Source organism: Sarcophilus harrisii, chromosome 6 (genome assembly GCF_902635505.1).
Source record: "Sarcophilus harrisii chromosome 6, mSarHar1.11, whole genome shotgun sequence".
In the NCBI taxonomy this organism is placed as follows: Eukaryota; Metazoa; Chordata; class Mammalia; order Dasyuromorphia; family Dasyuridae; genus Sarcophilus; species Sarcophilus harrisii.
The window spans coordinates 170,222,012-170,243,972 of NC_045431.1; the positions used below are offsets into that span (position 1 = coordinate 170,222,012).

At 35.3% G+C, this 21,961-nt stretch overlaps 1 protein-coding gene across 7 annotated transcripts in view; it reads right to left on the reverse strand.

The window, feature by feature from the left end:
* KIAA1109 (KIAA1109 ortholog) overlaps positions 1-21,961 on the reverse strand; it is a 236,275-nt gene that overhangs the window by 69,724 nt on the left and 144,590 nt on the right. For all 7 annotated transcript variants that reach the window (XM_031943786.1, XM_031943790.1, XM_012551896.3 and 4 more), the window contains 6 exons: positions 15,023-15,120; positions 14,173-14,358; positions 9,760-9,928; positions 7,247-7,458; positions 6,635-6,833; positions 5,766-5,825 (listed from right to left, as the gene is read on the reverse strand). In XM_031943786.1, the coding sequence (XP_031799646.1) occupies positions 5,766-5,825; positions 6,635-6,833; positions 7,247-7,458; positions 9,760-9,928; positions 14,173-14,358; positions 15,023-15,120 (924 nt within the window). The remainder of the gene's footprint in view (positions 1-5,765; positions 5,826-6,634; positions 6,834-7,246; positions 7,459-9,759; positions 9,929-14,172; positions 14,359-15,022; positions 15,121-21,961) is intronic.

The following is a 21,961-nucleotide window of genomic DNA, read 5'->3' on the forward strand; positions in this document are numbered from 1 at the left end:
AGGGCCTCAATTATGAAGTTCCAGAGGGCAAAGGAACTTGGGATTACAGCTAAGAATCAACTATCCAGCAAAACTAAGCATTATCTTTCAGGGAAAAGATAGACATTAGAAATGCACCAAATAGAAGCAGAGGCCATAAGAATGAGGGCATTGCCAACATCTTCTCACTCAGGAGATAAAGACAGTGAAGGTTCATGTTGAGATGGAAGTACAGAGGTAGTCCAACAGGTTACAGGCTATTATGATCATTGGAGGAGAAAAAAAAAAAGAAAAGAAAGGAAAAAAGGAAAGAAGGAAGGAAAGCAGGAGAGCAGAAAACATTTATTAAACACCTACTATGTGCCAGGTACTGTTTCAAGCACTTTATAAATATTATCTTATGGGCTATTGTAATCATTGGAGGGAAAAAAAGAAAAGAAAGGAAAAAAGGAAGAAGGAAGGAAGGAAAGCAGGAAAGCAGAAAACATTTTTTTTTGGGGGGGTTAATGATGAGATCATTGGTAATTTTAGCAAAACCTTCTGTTCCTACTTTTCCCTTGCAACTGGATAAAAACAGAGGAATTGGAAATGCTATGTTGTGGTTCACACTCATCCACTCATCTCCCAAAATTCTTTTGTTGGATGTAGTTATTGAACAAATGGAACTGATTTGGTTCATCTCATTGTTGAAGAGAGCCACGTCCATCAGAACTGATCATCATATAATATTGCTGTTTAAGTAAATAATGATCTCCTGGTCCTGCTCATTTCACTCAGCATCAGTTCGTGTAAGTCTCTCCAGGCCTTTCTGTAATCATCCTGCTGATCATTTCTTACGGAACAATAATATTCCATAACATTCATATACCACAATTTATTCAGCCATTCTCCAACTGATGGGCATTCATTCAATTTCAGTTTCTAGACACTACAAAAAGGGCTGCCGCAAACATTTTTTGCACATATGGGTCCCTTTTCCTTCTTTAGGATTTCTTTGGGATATAAGTCCAGTAGTAACACTGCTGGATCAAAGGGTATGCACAGTTTGATAACTCTTTGGGCATAGTTCCAAATAGCTCTCCAGAATGGTTGGATCCATTCACAGTTCCACTAACAATGTATCAGTGTCCCAGTTTTTCCACATCCCTTCCAACATTCATCATTAGCTTTTCCTGTCATCTTAGCCAATCTGACAGGTGTGTAGTGGTATCTCAGAGTTGTCTTAATTTACATTTCTCTGATCAATAGCGATTTGGAGCACCTTTTCATATAACTACAAATAGTTTCAATTTCTTCACCTGAAAATTGTCTGTTCATATCTTTTGACCATTTATCAATTGGAGAATGGCTGGATTTCTTATAAATTTGAGTCAATTCTCTATATATTTTGGAAATGAGGCCTTTATCAAAACCTATGAATTTAAAAATGTTTTCCCAGTTTATTGCTTCCCTTCTAATCTTGTTTTACATTAGTTTTGTTTGTACAAAACCTTTTTAACTTAATATAATACAAATTATCTATTTTGTGATCAATAATGATCTCTAGTTCTTTTTTGGTCATAATTTCCTTCCTTCTCCACAGGTCTGAGAGGTAAACTATCCTATGTTGTTCTAATTTATTTATAATCTTCTTTATGCCTAGATCATGAACCCATTTTGACCTTATTTTGGTATATGGTGTTAAGTGTGGGTCAATCCCTAATTTCTGCCATACTAGTTTCCAATTTTCCCAGAAGTTTTTGTCAAAGTGAATTCTTATCCCAAAAGCTGGGGTCTTTAGGTTTGTTAAACACTAGATTGCTATAGATATTGACTATTTTGTCCTGTGAACCTAGCCTATTTCACTGATCAAATAAAACAACACATAATAACCAAACAATATATATGGAATAATAAAGTGAATAATAATAAAGTAAGTGAATGCTGAAAAACTACAAAGAACAAGCAAGATCCCCAAAGAGAAGTCAGTTCTATGCCATTACTTTAAAGGGAGTCCAAAACTGTTGTTAGATTTTATCTATTTTCAGATTTTTTGATGCAGTGATAGGTTTTGAACATTTTTTTTCCTTAAAAATATTATTTGTGATATGTCTTGGTTATCTAGGAGATGAAGAGCTAATATGAGAAATTTTGTTGTTATTCAGTCATTTATTCATTTTAGCCATTCAGTCATTTTAGCTGTATTCAACTCTGTGACCTCATTTGGGATTTTCTTGAAAAGATACTGGAGTGGTTTGCCATTTTCTTCTTCAATTCATTTTACAAATGTGGAAACTGAGGCAAACTGAGGATTTGCCCAGAGTAACATGGTGAGTGTCTGAAGCTGAATTTGAACTCAGGAAGATGAGTCTTCCTGATTCTAAGTTCAGCATTCTATCCATTGTGCTACCGATCTCACTGTCTTGTGTGATACTAATTTTTAATTTCTTAGGTTGTTCAACAACTCGTGTACACCATCTACAAAGGAATGTTGGTATAAAAATATGGCCCTTTGTTTGGGAGAATTGGGGGAGAGAAATCATTAAAACAACATATTTCACTAGCATTTTCTTACTGTTGGTTCCAGTGAGTTTCCTGTTTCTACCATCACTTCCAGTTATTTTTACAGATAGACAAGCTTTCTAAGCTATACATAATATCAGTAGATATTCTCCATCTACCTAATTGTTGTTGTTTTTTAAGTAGTATGCTTGGTCAGAACAAAAGTTCTTGAAAGGTTATGTAGGCTTTGCAAGGTTTTGAGATCTGATGAAATCAGAACATTGACATCTGCAAGCAAGAATATCTGGAGGAATTCTCTAACCACAGGGAAGCCTCTTAACTTGGACTCTAGGGATTTCTAGTGAATTTACATCTCTCAGTTTTAAGCCATTCCAATAATGATAATGAGAGCTTTGTTAAACAAGGATTTTTATCAGTTGTTTGTCTTTCAAAGACTCAATCAATTATAGTATTAGAGATGAAGAGAGACTCCTTGACTCCTTGTTTTAAAGTCTTTATAGTAGCATTTTTCTTTACCAAATAAAATTTTTTTTATGGGTAATCAACAAACAAGCCAGAATAAACTAATTTGATTATCTAAAAGCAGTGCATCCAGAACAACAAAGAAGATGTACACTAAGAAATTATTTTTGCACAGAATATTTCTGATAGAAGTATGAAATAACATCTTTATGAATCTGAAATAAATTTGGAGAAAAATCACTCTCCCATGGAGAAGTGGCCAAAAAATGTGTGCAGATAATTCTTGTAAGAAAAAAAATGACAACTATCAGTGACTACAGTGCTAGTGATCACAGAATTGTACATTAAAATTATTCTGATGGTACATCAAATTGGCAAAAATGGTTATAAGATTTTAGGGTGAGCAAACTTGTGGAAAAATCATAATGCAAATAAAGTACTGGTTGGGTTGTGAATTTTTGGAAACAATACAGCAGCAAAATAAGTAAACATTTATATGCACACATACATATTCAGAAATACATAAACATGTATGTTTACATGAATTTTTGCATGTTTATTATGCATGTATACATATTATCACATTACTTCTTGATCATTCAACATGCTTTATGAATTCTCATCTCCATCTTTCTCCTGTTATTACTCTATACTTGAGTTCTACTAGTTCTCCTTTCTCTTGTTCTAAGTCCATCAGTTCCTATAAAATAATCTTTGGATTATTTGAATTATTCTTCAGAGCACGGCTCAAATGCCACCTCTTCCATGTAGCTATCCTTGATATCCCCAATTAAGGCCATGCTTCCCAATGGGATTGGCTTTAATCCTTGCCTTATACCCTGACTTGCGGAAAACTTACCCAGCAACAATAGAAACTTTGCCCAGTAACAAAGACTTTTTTTTAGGACTTGGGACATATGTGACTAATCTTGTCTACAACCTGAGGTCCTGGAAATGTGTAGCATGACCCAAGTCACCTGCACCTAGCTGAGTGGGCCAACTGAATCCTGTTTTTCTGTTCCTTATGTTTAACTGCTCATATAAGAAGTAACTCAGCCTGTGACATGACCCAGAAACTTTTTTTTTTGACCTTTTGTTTTTCCATATGAACTTTGTTATTTTTTCTAGGTCATTAAAATAGTTTTTTGGGACTCTGATTGGTATAGCGCTAAATAAATAGATTAGTTTAGGTAATATTGTCATCTTTATTATATTTGCTCGCCCTCCAAGAGCATTTAATATTTTTCCAATTGGTTAGATCAGACTTAATTTGTGTGAAAAGTGGTCTGTAATTTTGCTCATAAAGTTTCTGATTTTCCCTTGGCAGATAGATTCCTAAATATTTTATATTATCAGTAGTTACTTTAAATGGAATTTCTCTTTGTAACTCTGACTGTTGGATTTTGTTAGTGATATATAAGAATGCTGATGACTTATGTGGGTTTATTTTATAACCAGCAACTTTGCTAAAGTTGTGGATTATTTCTAATAACTTTTTAGCAGAATCTCTGGGGTTCTCTAAGTATACCATCATGTCATCGGCAAAGAGTGATAATTTGGCTTCCTCATTGCCTATTCTTATTCCTTTAATCTCTTTCTCAGCTCTTATTGCTATAGCTAGCGTTTCTAATACAATATTAAATAGTAACGGTGATAGTGGGCAACCTTGTTTCACTCCAGATCTTATTGGGAATGGTTGCAGTTTGTCTCCATTACATATGATGCTTACTGATGGTTTTAAATAGATGCTGCTGATTATTTTAAGGAAAAGTCCATTTATTCCTATACTCTCAAGTGTTTTTAATAGGAATGGATGTTGGATTTTATCAAATGCTTTTTCTGCATCTATTGAGATGATCATATGGTTTTTGTTAATTTGGTTATTAACATGCCCAATTATATTGATAGTTTTCCTAATATTGAACCAGCCCTGCATTCCTGGTATAAATCCTACTTGATCATAGTGTATTATCTTGGAGATGATTTTCTGAAGTCTTTTTGCTAATATCTTATTTAAGATTTTAGCATCAATATTCATTAGGGAGATTGGTCTATAATTTTCTTTCTCTGTTTTCAGCCTACCTGGTTTAGGTATCAGTACCATGTCTGTGCATGACCCAGAAACTTTTAAGGTTAACTACCTACATAAGAATCAACACAACCCATAATATCTGGCCCAGAAACTGATATAAAGATGGGACCCTGTGTCTAGCTTGCTGCTGGTCCCTTAAAGAATAAGGCTGTCCTGCTCTTCACAATAATTCTGCCTTGATTTAGAACCAACTTGCTCTCCAAAATTCTTTTCCCCAAGAGACCCCAAGTTATTCTTACTGATCCTCAGCACTTCCCTCTTTTAAACTCCTACAGAACTTTATATTGAGTATTTATCACATATTACCCTGTGTTATAGCTATTTGGACCTTATTTGATTGTAAACTTTTTGAAAACAAGGACTATCATATTCTTTTTTTTTTTTTTTGCTGACGCAATTGGGGTTAGGTGACTTGCCCAGGGTTACACAGTTAAGAAGTATTAAGTGTTTGAGGTCAGATTTGAAATTAAGTCCTCCTGACTTCAGGGCTGGTACTCTACCCACTGCACTACCTAGCTGCCCCCATGTTCATTTTTTAATCTTCAGCACCTGACAAAACCTGACTAGCTTCTTAGGAAGTGTTTATTGAAGGAATTAAAATCTAGAAATCTATTCATGTTTATACAATAGTTAAGTTCATAAAACAACACCAGTAATATGAGTTTAACTAATGAAGCATGAAGACAACCTATAAACAAAACCCTGCATCACAAAATACTTGTCCTCTTACCAGCTGCTGCCTGCCCAGTGGTTCTTGAGCAGACTTCATAAGTGCCATCAGGCACTACACCTAGAGATTGAAAAACATAACAAAACACATTAGACAAGTCTTTTTGACACCAAGATTAACGTTTTGGTAAAATGTTTACTTATACTCTTATTAAAAAGATAACTGTCTAAAACCAATCTAAACTACTATCTATAAATAATGAAGGTCTGCACAGCACTTTTAGAGATATGGCCTCATCTGCTCCCTACAAGAACCCAAGAACCCTGAGAAGTGGCTATTGAGTGACCTCCTGCAAATTGTTTCTCCTTTTTGGGTTTCATTTTCAGAAGGTTTCAAATAGATGACTGTTATGGTCTCTTTCAATACCGATAAAATTCTGATTTCAAGAATTCAGTTCTCATTCATTCGTCATACTGAGAAACATTATACAAATTTGAGAATCCCTCCAGGTCATACTTAAAATAATATGCCACTGAAATCACAATTTGGGAAGGCTCCTGCTCATATCTAAAGTGGAATTAAATAGGACAACAGTCAATATGGCTGTTTGCTAAGTGGCGGGAAATTCGGGATGATAATCATGCACATTTTTTCCCCCCAAATGCTTTATGAAAATCAAAGAAAAGGGATGAAGACTGTCCTTAGACAGGAATATATGGCTTCCTCACATGCAATTCCACATACCTAATTTGCTTTAAATAGTTTTTAAAATCTCTTCATATCCAATATTGGATATATTGGATATAGTCAAGAGGTCCTTTTCGGAAGAAGAATGTTAACATGTGCCCTATCTCTACATAATTACAAAGTTTCTAGATAGATTCATTTTCTTTTAAGTTCAAACCTGCTATGAAAAGTAAGGAACTTACAGGCATTCATGACAAGATCCCCACGAATTTCTGGTTTCCAGTCATCCCAAGTTGTCTCAAAGCCATCAGCAAAGCGGATACAGAAATTTTTGAAGTGACCTTTACTAACGAGGGACTCTGAAGAGCAGGCAGTAATCAGAGTACTCTCAATGGTCAATACCAGAGCAGAACCAGTGTCAAGGTCACCAGTATGATTTGACTACAAAATAAGGAAGATGCAAAAGTGAAAAGAAAGGTAACTTACAAGTTCAGTCCTCATGGCAAGAAGGGAGTACTATTTTTATTTCTGTTCCTAAGAGCCTAAAAAAAACAAACTTTAGAAAGATCCAAGCATAGGAATATTAATGTCAAAGAAGCTTTCAATTGGGAAGTTATGAAATTTTAAAATTCAGTGAACTGAAATAAATTCATTTATCATATATAATTTTACCAAATTTTAAAAAGTTAATCCACAGTATCAAAAGGATCAATGATAAAGTTTCACTCAAACCTTGACTTTTCATCTGTTCTAGAATTGTACTTCTATACTGAGTATGTGGCACTGACCCAATAGTATGCACAAAGATCACAATACTACAACACTGAACTCTGGGGTCTGACAAGACTTGGTACCTGGGCAGTGTTTGTGATTGGTAGACAAATTCCTAAATCGTTCACGGTAAGCTGGAGAAAAAGTGTCCCAAAAGCCTGGGCAGATGTCTGCTGGATGCCTGGTAACATGTCGACCACCTCCTTTGTAGCCATGTGAATATCCTTATGCAGTGCCATCCGCTGTTCATTCCAATTGTCATAGGCAGCCTTGTAATTGAGCCAAAACAGCACAGCTGTTGAAAAGGAAGAAAAAGCATTACAAATAATGGAGAGCATTACATAAGTGTGTTAGTTGAGTTAGTATTTTTCAGGAGCTGAAGTTCCTCTAGAGGGGTAACTTCTATTTTCTTTCACACCCTCAAAATGTAGCACAGTGCTTGACTCAGGGTAAGTACTCCATAGGTCATGCCCATGGGTGCCTCTTAAAGTTTTTGCTTGGTGATCTTGTCAGCTCCCTATGGATTCAATTATAGATTTTGTTACCCAACTTTTAATTTCTCTCCTAACCTCCAACTGCCCATTAGACACTGGATATCCCACTGGCAATCTTGAATGTAATGTATTCAAAACAGAACTTACTATATCCTCCCCTCTCCTATACCTCCATCTCCCGCAAGCTCTTTACTCTTCTAACTATTCCTGAGGAAAGTATCACCATCCTTCCTATCAGTCATCCAGGCTGACAGCCAAGGCATCATTTCACTTCCCCATCCAATCACTGGCCAAGTTCTGGTGATTCTAGCTTTGTAATAATAGCTTTGTAAGAGCACCCTCCTCTCATCAGACACTGTTCCCACCCTGGTGCATCAGGTCTTCACCACTTCATAAATGCACTAATGTGACAGTTTGGGGATAGGCCAGCCTGCCTCACTCTTTCTCTCCACACCAGCCTCCATTCAGCAGTCAAATGAATATTCCTAAAGAAGAATATATGACCATATTCCTCCTATATGCAAGAAACTCCACTGGTTTCCTATCATCTTCAGGATCAAAAGTAAAGTTCTCTCTTGGTATTCAATGATATGTCCCTATCACACTGAGTACTTCTTGCCTTTCTCTGAATCCCCAATATTTATGACAATGTTTTGTTTAAATGTTTGCTAACTTAACAAAAAAGAATGCTTACTGATTTTACTGTATGGATCAAGAAAACATACAAATGAGTAAACTCAGAGTGTAAATACAGATATTACAAAAAGGACCAACAAGAAATGTTTCCACTAACACCCTGGCTGTATTTGAAGACAGCCAGGGAAGATATAGACATGTGTACCAGTGAGGAGGGAGTATCTCGTAGGCAGGTGACCACAGAAAGCAGAAAATATAATAAGGCTGTATTGAGGAATGAGGGCAGGTAGGCTGGTGTGACTGCAGCAGAGATTGTCTGAAGGGAATTAATATGGAAACCAAGCAAATAACAAGCATTTGTTAAGTGTAAGTCATGTGCCAAGTGCTAGCTATTCAACGGCAGAGTTAGAGTATGGAGAGCTTTAAATGCTAAACTGGGAACTTAGTATTTATCCTAAAAGTAACAAAGAATCATTCCGATTTTTTAGTGTATGACTAGCATATGAAGTGTGACATTATGACATTTGTGTTTTAGGAACGTTAATTTGGTGGATGTACTGGAGAGAGGTGAGAATCTGGAAGTAAGGAGGACAATTAGGAGGCAATTACAATAATTTGAGTTTAATTTTTAATTGCTCCAATTTCCTAATGCATAAAGAGAAGCAATCTCTCAAGTCCCTTCCACATCTGAGATCCTATATTTTCTATGATCACTACAACTCATTAGTACAAGCTGGTTATGATAAAATATTAGCTATCAAAAATAAAGCCTTTTAAAACCCTTACTTTAAAGAAACAATTACCTTTAACATCAATTTTATTTTTTATTTTTAATAACTTCTTATTGGACAGAACCCATGCCAGGGTAATTTTTTACAACATTATCCCTTACACTCACTTCTGTTCTGATTTTTCCCCTCCCTCCCTCCACCCCTTCCCCCAGATGGCAAGCACTCCTATACATGTTAAATAGGTTACAGTATATCCTAGATACAATATATTTGTGCAGAACCGAACAGTTCTCTTGTTGCACGGGGAGAATTGGATTCAGAAGGTATAAATAACCCGGGAAGAAAAACAAAAATGCAAGCAGTTTACATTCATTTCCCAGTGTCCTTTCTTTGGGTGTAGATGCTTCTGTCCATCCTTGATCAATTGAAATAACATCAACTTTAACATTTAGATTTTTTTTTCAGTATTTTTCCTCAAGTCTTCAGTCAACACTTAAGTTCCCCTAAGATTTCAAAACTTTAACCCAAAGTAATTAAAAACAATCAGGAACTCTTCTACACCTCTATAAAAAAGCCATAGAAATCTTTTACAAAGATTACAAACAAAAACAGTATGGAGAATATGCAAAAAAATATTGGCTACATCAGAGCTAATTCAGCAAAATGGAATTCTTATATCAAAAGAATTTTGAAATTTAAAAAATTTAATTAGAACAAGAAAGAAATTCACCATACCTCTGTCGAAGGCCACAGGTTGAGCATAAACAATTGGTCTATTCAAAGTAATTAGCACAGCTTCCCTATCTGAAGAACCACTGATTTCTTCTCGGAGAGCATTTCTTAGTCCAATTCTAGTTTTAAAATAGGCAACTTGATGAAAATCAGAACCAGCTTCTTCATAAACCTAATAAAATAAATTTTAAGACAAAATAAATCCAAGTCAGAGGACCTGTTTTCACATCTTTAACGATATTGTTAATATTCACATGTTAACATAAAAATTCACTAAAAGATATTATAAACTGAATACTGAATCTAAAAGTCATTTAAAATTCATAACTGTCAAAGTTTATTTGAAAATATACACAATACAGCTGTAAATGAAATTAATCTCCATAATAATAATAGCAAACACTTCTATGGCTCAAACTATGTGCTAAATATTGTGCAAAGTGCTTTATAATTATTATTTCGTTTAATCCTTACAACTATTCTGGAAGGTAGGTACAATTATTACTTCTGTTTTATAGACGAGGAAACTTGAGACAAACAGAAGTAAAGTGACTGGCCTTATTTGAGACACACAGTAAATGCCTTATTTGAACTCAGGTGTTTCTGACTCCAATCTCTTATAGTTAAAAAAAAACATAGCAGTTCCTCCTTCTCTCTCTAGTACCCAGCAGTTCAATGTCAGACATACAAGAGGTGCTTAATTAATGCTTCTTGACTGACCAGAAGACATTCTGACAGCTGGTTCATGATTAAATAAATGAAATGGTCAAATACATGTAGCAATACTAAGGTTAAAATACTAAGGAAAAACAAACAAACAAACAACAAACCCAGAGAAAGAGCACCTATTTGTACAAAGTAAAATCATATCTGTTAGGCAGCTATTGTTTATTTTTATTTTTACATCTAAATTTACAACTAAATTTTAAAAGTTTGTGAGCTCTTCAGAGTGTCAGCTGGCTACTATGCCAGGAACACTGAACTCATCCTGAATTTCAAGGATATTTTCAGTATTGATTGGACTGATGGAGCCCAACTCTCAGAACCCCTGCAAGAAACTGAATAGTGAGAGTCAATAAAGAAAAATGAAAACAACAATTAACCTTCAGGACATCATCAGGTGATCACATTGAACAATAACAGTCCATGGGAAACTCTTTTGGAACAGAAAGATGCTTTTTGTAAAATCACTTTAAGAACATAAAAAGCTTTGTGAAGCAAGAGACACACATTAATGAAAAACAGTGATGTATAAGGCCTTCTATGTCTGAGGATACCAAAATGGAAAAAAAAAAAAAAAAAACAGTGTCTCTCCTCCTGTTCCCTGACAATGTATTCTGGGTAGAAACAGCAATAAGTTCATAATAAGGGCATTCTCTGGAAAAAAGACTCTGATTGTGGACAGGGACTCATGAAGGGGAAGAGAGAAATAAAGCTGAAAAGAAAGTGTAATAAGCAATAGGTTTTTTGCAGGAAGAGGGTGGCCACTGGGAAGTGATGAGATTAGAACTGAGTATTAGAAAATTTACATAATATAAAGGATGAATTAGAGATACAGGAAGCAAACGGGCCAGTAGCCAGGTAATTATCCTCATCTAGTTTAGAGCTCAGGTAGATTAATGCTAATTTTCACTAAGATGAGTCAAGTACTCCTGAGTTACTGTTCATTTCTGTGTGCCACATTTTTGTAGACTGACAAGCAGGAGAAGATGCAGGTCTGAGGAGGAAGATAAAAGGCAACAAGATCTTCTGAATAGAGGGCTGGACTTGAGTTCATATGTCACTACAGATAGCAGCTGTGTGCTCCTGGGAAGTCAATTTGCCCCATGGAAGTTTTCTCATCAGTAAAATGTTAATCTAGGAGTTCAACTTTGGACAGGAAGAATTTAAGGTATCTTAAAGCATATAGATAGAGATAGATGTTTTGTAGATTACTGGAAATGCTAGCTTTCAGTTCATAAGGTAAAGTCATAGTGGGAGATAAAGATTTCAGAAATTAGAAATCATCCTGCTGCCAGGGATAAGAGGACACAATAGAGGGAATGGGTAGAATTTAGCTAAATTTTGGCAAAGGATTTGACAAAACTTCTCAGACTCATCTTCTGGACAAGACAGAGAGAAGCAGACAACAACATCCTGAGTAGAATCTGGTACCGGCTGAATGACGTGATTCCAACCTAGGGTGTTAGATGACATAAAATATTTAGTGATGTGGCCCATGACACTGTATTTGGTCCTGTGCTGCTAAAGATTTTTATTACTGACTTGGATAAAGGCCTATATGGCTTACTTAACAATATGCAGATGATACATATTTGTAGAAGAGACACTTAATATATTGAATTAGAAGCCAAAAAACTAAATCGTTTAGAACAAAAGGACAAATATAATGAGATGAAATTTAATAGGAGTAAAAATAAAATATTATACTTCAGATTAAAAAAAATTAACATTATGAGGTAGAGGATGTAAAACTGGAAAGAAATGTGTCTGAAGAATATATAGTGTTTTTGTGGTCCATCAGCTCAATATGAATCAACAGAAGCTATCAAAGTTACTGAGAACTTAGGCTCACTGCCAAGGGCAGAGAAGTGTTGATCCTACTATGTTCTGGTCTGAGCCAACTACATCTGGAGCACTGGGTACTGATGTAATGTATTCACTGATAATGTATTCAGAATAGAGCAACCAGGACATTGAAGTGCCCCATGATCACAGCATATGTGAAACCTATTAAAGACCTACAGCCAATAGGTGGGATGAATGGATGGGAATTCTGTATGACTTCCTCAGTTTTTTAATGGATTAGAAAAATAAGGCTAAAGGCAAATTAGATGATCTGCCCAATGTCGCTGAGGCAGAACAGCAGCAGACCTGGGAATCAAGATCTCCTGAGTCCAAATCCAGTGATCTGCTCATGAAATCCCTGATAACTGAAGCCACGGTAATAAGATGATGGTGGCAAGAAAGAAAATTTAAAGAGAAGGAGATAGAGAAAATCTGGCAAACATCCATATTTGGAAGACAAAGGAAAAAGAGATGTTAGCAAAAAGAAGAGAGAAGGTATGGCTAAAACGACTTGGAGAGCCAGTTCCATTATTTTGGGATTAGAAATCACATTGTAAGAAATTTGAGGACAGGACAGATGGTTATAAAGTAGTGGTATTGAGTGTGGACCTCTTTTCTACAAATTTGTCAGTAAAGGTGAATAGAGTGTAAGTAAGAACTTGAGTGTCTCGAACTGATGCTGAGTGAAATGAGCAGGACCAGGAGATCATTATATACTTCAACAACAATACTATATGATGACCAGTTCTGATGGACCAGGCCATCCTCAGCAACGAGATCAACCAAATCATTTCCAAAGGAGCAGTAATGAACTGAACCAGCTATGCCCAGAAAAAGAACTCTGGGAGATGACTAAAAACCATTACATTGAATTCCCAATCCCTATATTTATGCACACCTGCATTTTTGATTTCCTTTACAAGCTAATTGTACAATATTTCAGAGTCTGATTCTTTTTGTACAGCAAAATAATGGTTTGGTCATGTATACTTATTGTGTATCTAATTTTATATTTTAATATATTTAACATCTACTGGTCATCCTGCCATCTAGGGGAGGGGGTGTGGGGGGGTAAGAGGTGAAAAATTGGAACAAGAGGTTTGGCAATTGTTAATGCTGTAAAGTTACCCATGCATATATCCTGTAAATAAAAGGCTATTAAAAAAAAAAAAAAGAAAGAAAAAACACTGGGAAATGAATGTAAAAAAAAAAAAAAAGATTGTAAAGGTTGGAGAGGAAAACATTATGAAGGGTTTTATAAAAATAGATTAATTTTGTATTTCACCTTGTGATATTAGAGAGCTATTACAGTTTACTGAATAAAGGGATGATGATTAGGCCTAAAAAAAAAAAAAAAAGAACTTGAGTGTCTGGAAGAGCTAAGGGAAGTTATTTATTTTATTTTATTTTATTTTTTGCTGAGGCAACTGGGGTTAAGTAACTTGCCCAGGGTCACACATCTAGAAAGTGGTAAGTGTCTGAGGTCACATTTGAACTCAAGTCTTCCTGACTTCAGTTGCTCTATCCACTGCACCAACTAGCAGCCCTGGGGAAGTTGCTGTTTAAAAAACAAAAAAACAAAAAAGAGGATCTGAGCATATTTGAAGTTACTGATGAAGATTCCAGGAGAAAAGAGACTGGCTATGAGACAGAGAATTATTGATGAAAAAGAAGACATGACTGTTTAGGAGGAAGGCACGGGAGCAATGACACCATTTCCATAGAGATTTACAATGAGAAATGTAAAGAACTAATAAAATAAAATAAAATCAATAAAGTATTTTTGGAAAGACAATAAAAAGAAGCTAACACCAGACAGAGGACCTACTAACACCAACCTGAACTTACCTGATGTTTGACAATTTGTCCTAATGCCAGATTTAAATCAACTTGGCATTTACCAAACAGCTTCAGATAGCTGCTGCCTCCTGGCAAGGCTTTAGTTTGAAGTCGGTTTGAGAGTTCCAATTCAATCAGTCCAGTTTCAAACCTCACAGCTCTCATCGATGGAGTTGTGGCTGTTACTTGAATGCCCTGAGAAAAGGAGAAAAATATGAAGTCAGCTTTTATTTCTACACATTACCCAGCAAAAGACAATCACTCAATGTATAATAAAGAATCCCCTTTAAAGTTAGTCTAAGATCTATATGAGAAGCCCTAAAGAATTCAGACATCCTTCTGAATCTTAATAAATACAAGCAGATTTCAGAATAGAATTTATTAATGTATATTTCATTTAATTAATGTGAGATAAAATTAAAGAGAATAAACCACACAAATAATTTCCACTTGAATGGCTTTTTCTTTAAATTTAATTCATACCTTCCTATCTGGGAAACAGTAAATTAATAAATTAAAGATATTTCTTATGTTACCTTGAACTGCAAATTCAAAAAAGAGAGAAGCATGTGAGATAAAATTAAAAAAATAAACCACACAAATAATTTCCACTTGAATGTTTAAAACTAAAGGCTTTTTCTTTAAATTTAATTCACATTGGGGCAGCTAGGTGGCACAGTGGATAGAGCACCAGCCCTGAAGTCAGGAGGATTTGAATTCAAATCTGACCTCAGACACCTAACACTTCCTAGCTGTGTGACTCTGAGCAAATCACTTAACCACAATCGCCTAAGCAAAATTAATAATAATAATAATGATTCATAATAAATGAGTAAATTAAAGATATTTCTTATATTACCTTGAATTGCAGATTCAAGGAATAGAGAAGAATTTTGGGCTTATCTCCATCTGCTGTGCCCTCATGCTCATTCCAGAGAGGGATAGGCTGCTCTCCACCTAAAAGATATTAAATAACTGATTGAGGGCTGGGGCTTTTTTCATTTCAACTATTCAACTCAAATTCCATTTAACATATTCATTTTCTTACCCTTCCTTAGACAAATTATTTGTCACCCTGTTATATATATAAAAAGAAGCCTTCTCTAATAGAGATTAATCCTAAATTTTCAAGGAAAATGTAAAACATAAATAATTTTCCATGTATTGATTAATTTCTTTTTTAAAAAATAAAGAATATAATTAAGGTAATTAAGAACTGATTTCAGAAGAAAATTCAGATTAAGCACTGCTACATAAAAATACCATTTTTGTAGAAATGATTCTTATATCTGCCAATGCCAACATAAATAGCAAATGAATACAGAAAAAAAAGGTAAGAAAAAATAAGATATTAATAGTAGAGCAAAAAAAAAAAAAACAAAAAACAAAAAAAAATTTGTCCTGTAGAGAAAAATAAATGAAATATATGTAGTTTTTTGTATCTCTTTACCATTTGCTGTTGAATGCCACAAGATAGAATCTGATAATCTAAATCAAACTTGACTATTAATTTCTAAGTTGTTATAACAAAATTAGTATGTTTGAATTTTCATTACTTCACACTTTGAGAAAAAAAAACCTTTTCCACACAATTATCTATGAATGCTATTACCTTTCAAGTACATTATTTACCTTTATATTTTAAAAGATGTGATATATATTTTATGCAGGGATATTGCATGTTTGGGATCAGAAAGTTTTTTTTTTAAGTGGTATTGACTTTAAAAAAAACAATGGTGGATGCACATACAAAAAGTTTTAATTTATTTGAGAAAAGAGAAATAGTGGATGCACATACAAAAAGTTTTAATTTATTTGAGAAAAGAGAAATATAAATAATTCTACATATATGATCAAAACTAAGAACAAGAAACAAAGTCTCGCATATTAAAAAAAAACAAAAAACAACTTCAATAGCTTTCAAATATGAGGAAAGGTAAAAAAGGAGGGGGAAGCCAGTAGACATACACATACATAAATAATGAATGGTGAGGACATACAAACACAGAAAGATCAAACAAGAGGGGAACTAGTGACATAGAGTCAATTGAAAGGATGAAATCAAAGAGAAGTGAGGGAGCAGCCAAGATTCAATTTATCCACAAATCCTGTGGTCTTGCAGTTATTACTAGAATAGTCTACATTTTAAAAAGATGTAAATATTGCCAAGAATTTACTTGTTACAAATGTCTTCCTTATATTGTGACAGGCACTCAGTCATATATGAATCCATTCTCATATGAGTATTTATTTGTATGTGTGGGTTTGTGTCCATAGATAGCTATCCCATCACAGTGAATCTGATCTTTCCCTTTCTGCCTTCTTTTACAATCAGCCAAGATATCCAGGCACTTTAATTCTCCCTGATGCTACCTTTATTATGTATCTCTCTTCTCTTACTTTCAATTTGAAATGCTATACAGACACTTAGTTCAGGACATAAATAACTCACCACTACTGTTTCTACCAGCCTCTTATACTTATTGAATTCTCATTCATTCATCTAAAATGACTTCCCATTTGCCTTCCTGTTATTTTCCCCACACTGTGGCATCCTTTGAATCTGAACTTAATAATGAAACAAATTCTCTCTGGGGCAGCTAGGTGGTGCAGTGGATACAGCACTGTGCCTGAAGTCAGAAGACATCTTCCTGAGTTCAAATATGCTCATACTAACAAAAAGTAATTGGTTTCTGAGGTAGAAACAAGAGTAATTTTTTAAATAATAGCTGTATCACAGAGTTTGTCGTAGAGAAAAGAGCCTGGGAAAGCAGGCTTCAAAAGTTTCATAAAAGAAGATGAAGAATAGCTTTAGCATTTAGAAGACATGGCTTCTGAAAGTCCTCTCTCTTTCTCAAGACACACCGGCCCTGGGTAATTCATACCTGTCAGTCATCTAGGAAACACCAGGTGACTCTTAAAGGTGAAGAGAAAATACTAATATTCATTGACAGGAGAAATTCTCCTATACTTGGGAAGTTTATTATGCCAGCCAATGAAGTCACAGACCCAGTCTCCAAGTCCTGATTTTGTTAAAGGATAGACAGGACTCAATGATCAAATAATTTTGACCCAACAGTTTGGAGAACACATCCTAAGAAATATAGATTACTCTCAAGAATGAAATTGATAAGACATGTAATGAAATTGAAGAGCAAGAACAATTCCTAAGAAGAGAGAACAAAAAACCCAATAGACAGAGAGAAACTTTTCAGTAAAAAAAACAAAACAAAACATATCAATATCAGGTTAAGAAGCTAAGTATGAACACAAAAGAACAGCTGACTCCCAAGCCCCAGATGGAATCCAGCAGTGGGCAGTGAATACTGAGGAAAACAAAAAAAAATACTCTGTGCCCTATGTCAATGGCAAGTGAATTATGATGTTGTTTGTGGGGCTGAAATCAGAAGGAACTGGCTCAAGGTTGAGGTGAAGAGTCTGATGATGGTCTCATTGATCTAAGGTTTCACTCTCTTATTAATCTTACTTCTCAGGAGTATCTATATTCTAGGGATTCAAGACAGACTGTCTGGGGTAGATGGGAGGATAATGGGAAGTGGTCAGAAGGCTAAACATCTGATGTGGATTCAGAGAACTTGAGTTCAAAACTAGACTCTGTATGTGACCTTGTCAATCAGTTTTATCTCTCTGGGCCTCAGCTTACTCTCCTGTAAAATGGAGTTTTGGACTAGAAGACCTCTAACCTCTAAAATCTCTTCCAGCTCTAAATCTATGATCCCATACCACTCATTTGGTTTTGTTTTCTCTTCCAAGGAAAATAATTTTAGATGGAAAAAGAGAAAACAAAAATTGTTCATGGGGAAATGGAAACCCAAAACAACTGAGAAAGTTTTCAGGCAAGATTTAACTGAGTTATACTGACTTTCTAAAAATTGGTGTATTTGTCTGTCTTTGGTATTGCTGTACCCATCTCTTTCTTAATGATCAAGCAATAAGCATTTATTAAACACTTACTATGTGCTATCACTGTGATACAGTGAAGACAGAAAAAGAAAAACAAACAAAAATGCCACAAACCAGTCCCTGTTTTCATAGTATTCAAATAAGAGTTAAATCAACAGACATTTTCTAAATGCCTACAAGATGCCAGGCACTTAGTGCACACACTATGTATAAAGGCAAAAGGCAATGAGACATACAGGATAAATTGGACATCATCACAGGAGATATGGATATTGTGGGATTTTAGGAGAGGCTTCCTGCAGAGGGTGGGATTTTAGCTGAGACTTGAAGCCAGAAGAGGAGGGAGAGGATTCCAGAACAGATAGGAAAATGTTTGGAAGCAGGAAATAGAGGGTCTTGTGTGAGAAACAGGACACTGGTGTGACTACCCTGTAGAGTATTATATGGAGGATAATAAGGTCTAAGACTGTAAAGGTAGGAAACAAGCCAAACAGAAGATTTTATATTTGATTCTGGAGGCAACAAGAGTCACTGGAGTTTATGGAATAGGAGGGTCACATCATTAGATGTTTGCTTTAGAAACATCATTTGACTTCTGAGTGAAAGATGATCAGTACTGGGAAGACGTGAGGCCAAGAAAGCAATGGAAGTCTATGGCAGTAATCTAGCCTAAAGTGATGGGTCCCACACAAGTGGCACTGCTGGAGGAGAGAAGGGGATGCATAAGGGTTTAGATGACAACAGATGGAATATGGAGGCAAGAAAGAGTGAAGAGTTCAGGATGAGAATTCAGGATGATACTTAGGTCAAAAGCCTGGAAAACTATGAAGACAATGGTACCTTTACAATATCAGGGAAATTAGAAAGATGGGAAGGCTTTGGGGAGAAAGATAATGAACTCAGTTTTAGACACACTGAGTTTAAGGACACTCAGTATGAGATGTCCAAAAGGCAACCATAGATGAAGAGATCAGAGAAGGACAAAAAAAGATCTGAGAACCATATGCACAGAAATGTGTTCATGATAAACTGATTTGATAAAAAAGTATTATAGGGTAAGAGAAAAAGGCTCAGGATAGACACCTGAGCTACAGTTATTGGCAAAGGAAATAAAGGAGCACTAAAAGAGGTAGGAGAACCAGGAAAGAAGAGTACTGCCAAATCTAGAAAGAAGAGTAGAAAAGAGGGTCAAAGTGTATCAAAGAGTATCAAGAGCGTCAAAGGCTATGGAGACATCAAGAAGCATTAAGATGGAAGGGGAAAAAAAGACCACTGGATTTGGCAATTAAGAAATCACTAGCAACTTTGGGAGAGGATAGTTTCAGTTAAATGATGAGGTCAGAAGGCAGACGATGAGGAGAAGCCTTAGGAGAGTGGGTGGAGGCCCCTGAGGTGGGAAACCTTAAAGAGGTTAACCACAAAAGGGAGAAGAGACATAGGACAATAAGAGAGTTAGTGGAGAGGGATGGATCAAAGAAGAGTTTTTTGAGGATGGACATGTTTGCATCCAGAAGACAGGGAGAGACTGAAGATTAGTGACAGAACAGAAATGAGTAAGAGAGGGGTTGGGCAGAATTTTCTGAAAAAGATGGCATGGAATGAGACCTGCTGCAGATAGAGGAGTTGAGTCTTGGCAAGGAGAACCACCTCTTCATTGGGAGGGTAGTGGTGATGAAGATCATGGCAGGTAGCATCTGAGTAATGTTAAAGGAAGAGAAAAGGGAGAGCTCAAAGGGAATAGCCTTGGTTTTTTTTTTTTTTTTTTTTTTTTTTTTTTTTTTTTTACAGTGAAGCAGAAGGTAATGTTCTCAGCTTCAGGGAAGGGAGGGGAGCTCCAGGAAGCATGAAGATGAATAGAAAGATTTGGAAAGACTTCTGGTGTTGACTATAATAGTGAACTGATAATCCTTTAAATATCACTGCCAAAGACTCAGGCTCAGTAGTTATACCATTTGTCCCATGCGATACATCACTGAAGAAACCTGATCAAGCAGAAGCCGGCTAAGATGGTAGATGAGGTCCTAGATCCTATGCTTCTGTACAGTTTCTCCTTTCCAAATCCTCCCAGGACTTTGCTTTACTTAAGGGATGACTCCTTAAATGCAAACTGTCTGGCAGACATTTAAGGGCCTTCAAAAGCTGGTCCTCACCTGCCTTTTCAGACTCCTCTGGCACTCCCTTCTTATGCTGACCAGTAAGCAAACTATGCCAGTCAGCACAGCTCCATTCCCTCCATGGCTTCTGCCTTTTTCCAGCATTTCTGCTCAAGGGCCCCTTTGATTTGATGGATTTTCTCCACTTGTCTCCCAACTGAATTTTCTTATTGTATCCATCTCTTCTCAATTCCTTTGGAGCTCATTTGTAGCTCTCAAAGGTGGTGGCAGTCAGGAGCACTGAAGATGGTGTGCTGGATTTGGAGCCAAAAAGACCTCAGTTTAAATCTAGGCTCAGATACTCACTAGCTCTGTGAGCCTGGGCAAGTCACTGAACCTTAATCTCAGTTTCTTTATCTATAAAATGGAGATGATAAAAACACTGCTTAATGAATTAAGTCCTCTCCTTTTCTGTGATTTCAATTAAAAAAAAAAAACCCTAATCACCTCTTCTTAACAATGGAGGAGTGAGGCTAAATAGCATATTTCATGTTGCATAGAAAATAATATACTTTCTTTCACAGTTATATATTATGCTTATTTTAGAATAGAAATGTCATGATGCATTTTTAAAAACTATCACTTTAAATGAATCCCTTTTATACTTGTCTTATGGCTGAAGAAAAGTAAGTATTTCAGGAAACTCATTAAATTTGGCTCAGTCATTCTTTTTGCTTTATAATTCTTAATTTGGCAATAAATGTCTTTCATAGTTTCTTCATAGTAAATAAAGTTAATATCCAAGTAAAATAAAAAAAAAAATTGAGCTATTTTAAAAATAGACTGTCATTTTCTGTAAGCCAGACAAGTTCTATTCCAAGTTACAATTGCATATGGGGTACATTAATTACAACTTTGTTGGCCATTAATTCAGTAAACTAACTTAATAGACAGCAAAAGAGATCTGAATAAAGAGATCAGCTTTATTTAGTAGAAACTGTTTTTCAAAGTTACTAAAAAAACATTCCTAAATGTTACAGACTGTACCGATTATATAATGGTCAGATATACTTTCTGCATTAGCCAACAGGCAAGTAGTTCCTTTTACTACCTATCTTTCTTTAAGTTTGGCACCATATTTTTCCTATTATCAGGTACTTGGCTTGCCTCCAATGACTTAGTGAAGAAAATTCTCAGAAATTCTGAGAGCTTTTTGGTTAGTTTTCTTTAAAAAGTTGTATGCTTCCTTATATACATTTTAATCAGACATGTTTACCACTTCTGTAGTATTCTCATGCCTTAATAATTCCAGGTTCTTAATATGGTTCTATTTTATCTTTTTTTTTTTTTTTTTTTTTTTTTTTTTTAACAACCCGGCTAAATACAACTATTTTGGAATCCTCACTTACCTCATTACAATGAAATTTTAATAACATTTTAAATTAAATGTATTAGAATGTTAATTTTATCTTCATAACTTCGGCTAAAATAATCCACATTTAATGAGGTAACAAATTTACTATATGGCCAAGCATTCTAAAAGCAGTCATGTTTCACTGATTTGATTGCTATTTTTATGTTTTACAAAATTCATATTTTACACACAAAGTTAATTTTAAAAAGAAACCTTTAATTTTTTATAGTTAGGTTTTGAATATCCAGTACCAAGCACAGACTCTCCTTAATGTGCCATACATGCCTACTAATGCTTTGAGAGATACATCTTATTTCTATATTCCTTGAACTGGTGCTATCTAGATAATATCATTGACCCAAGCTTC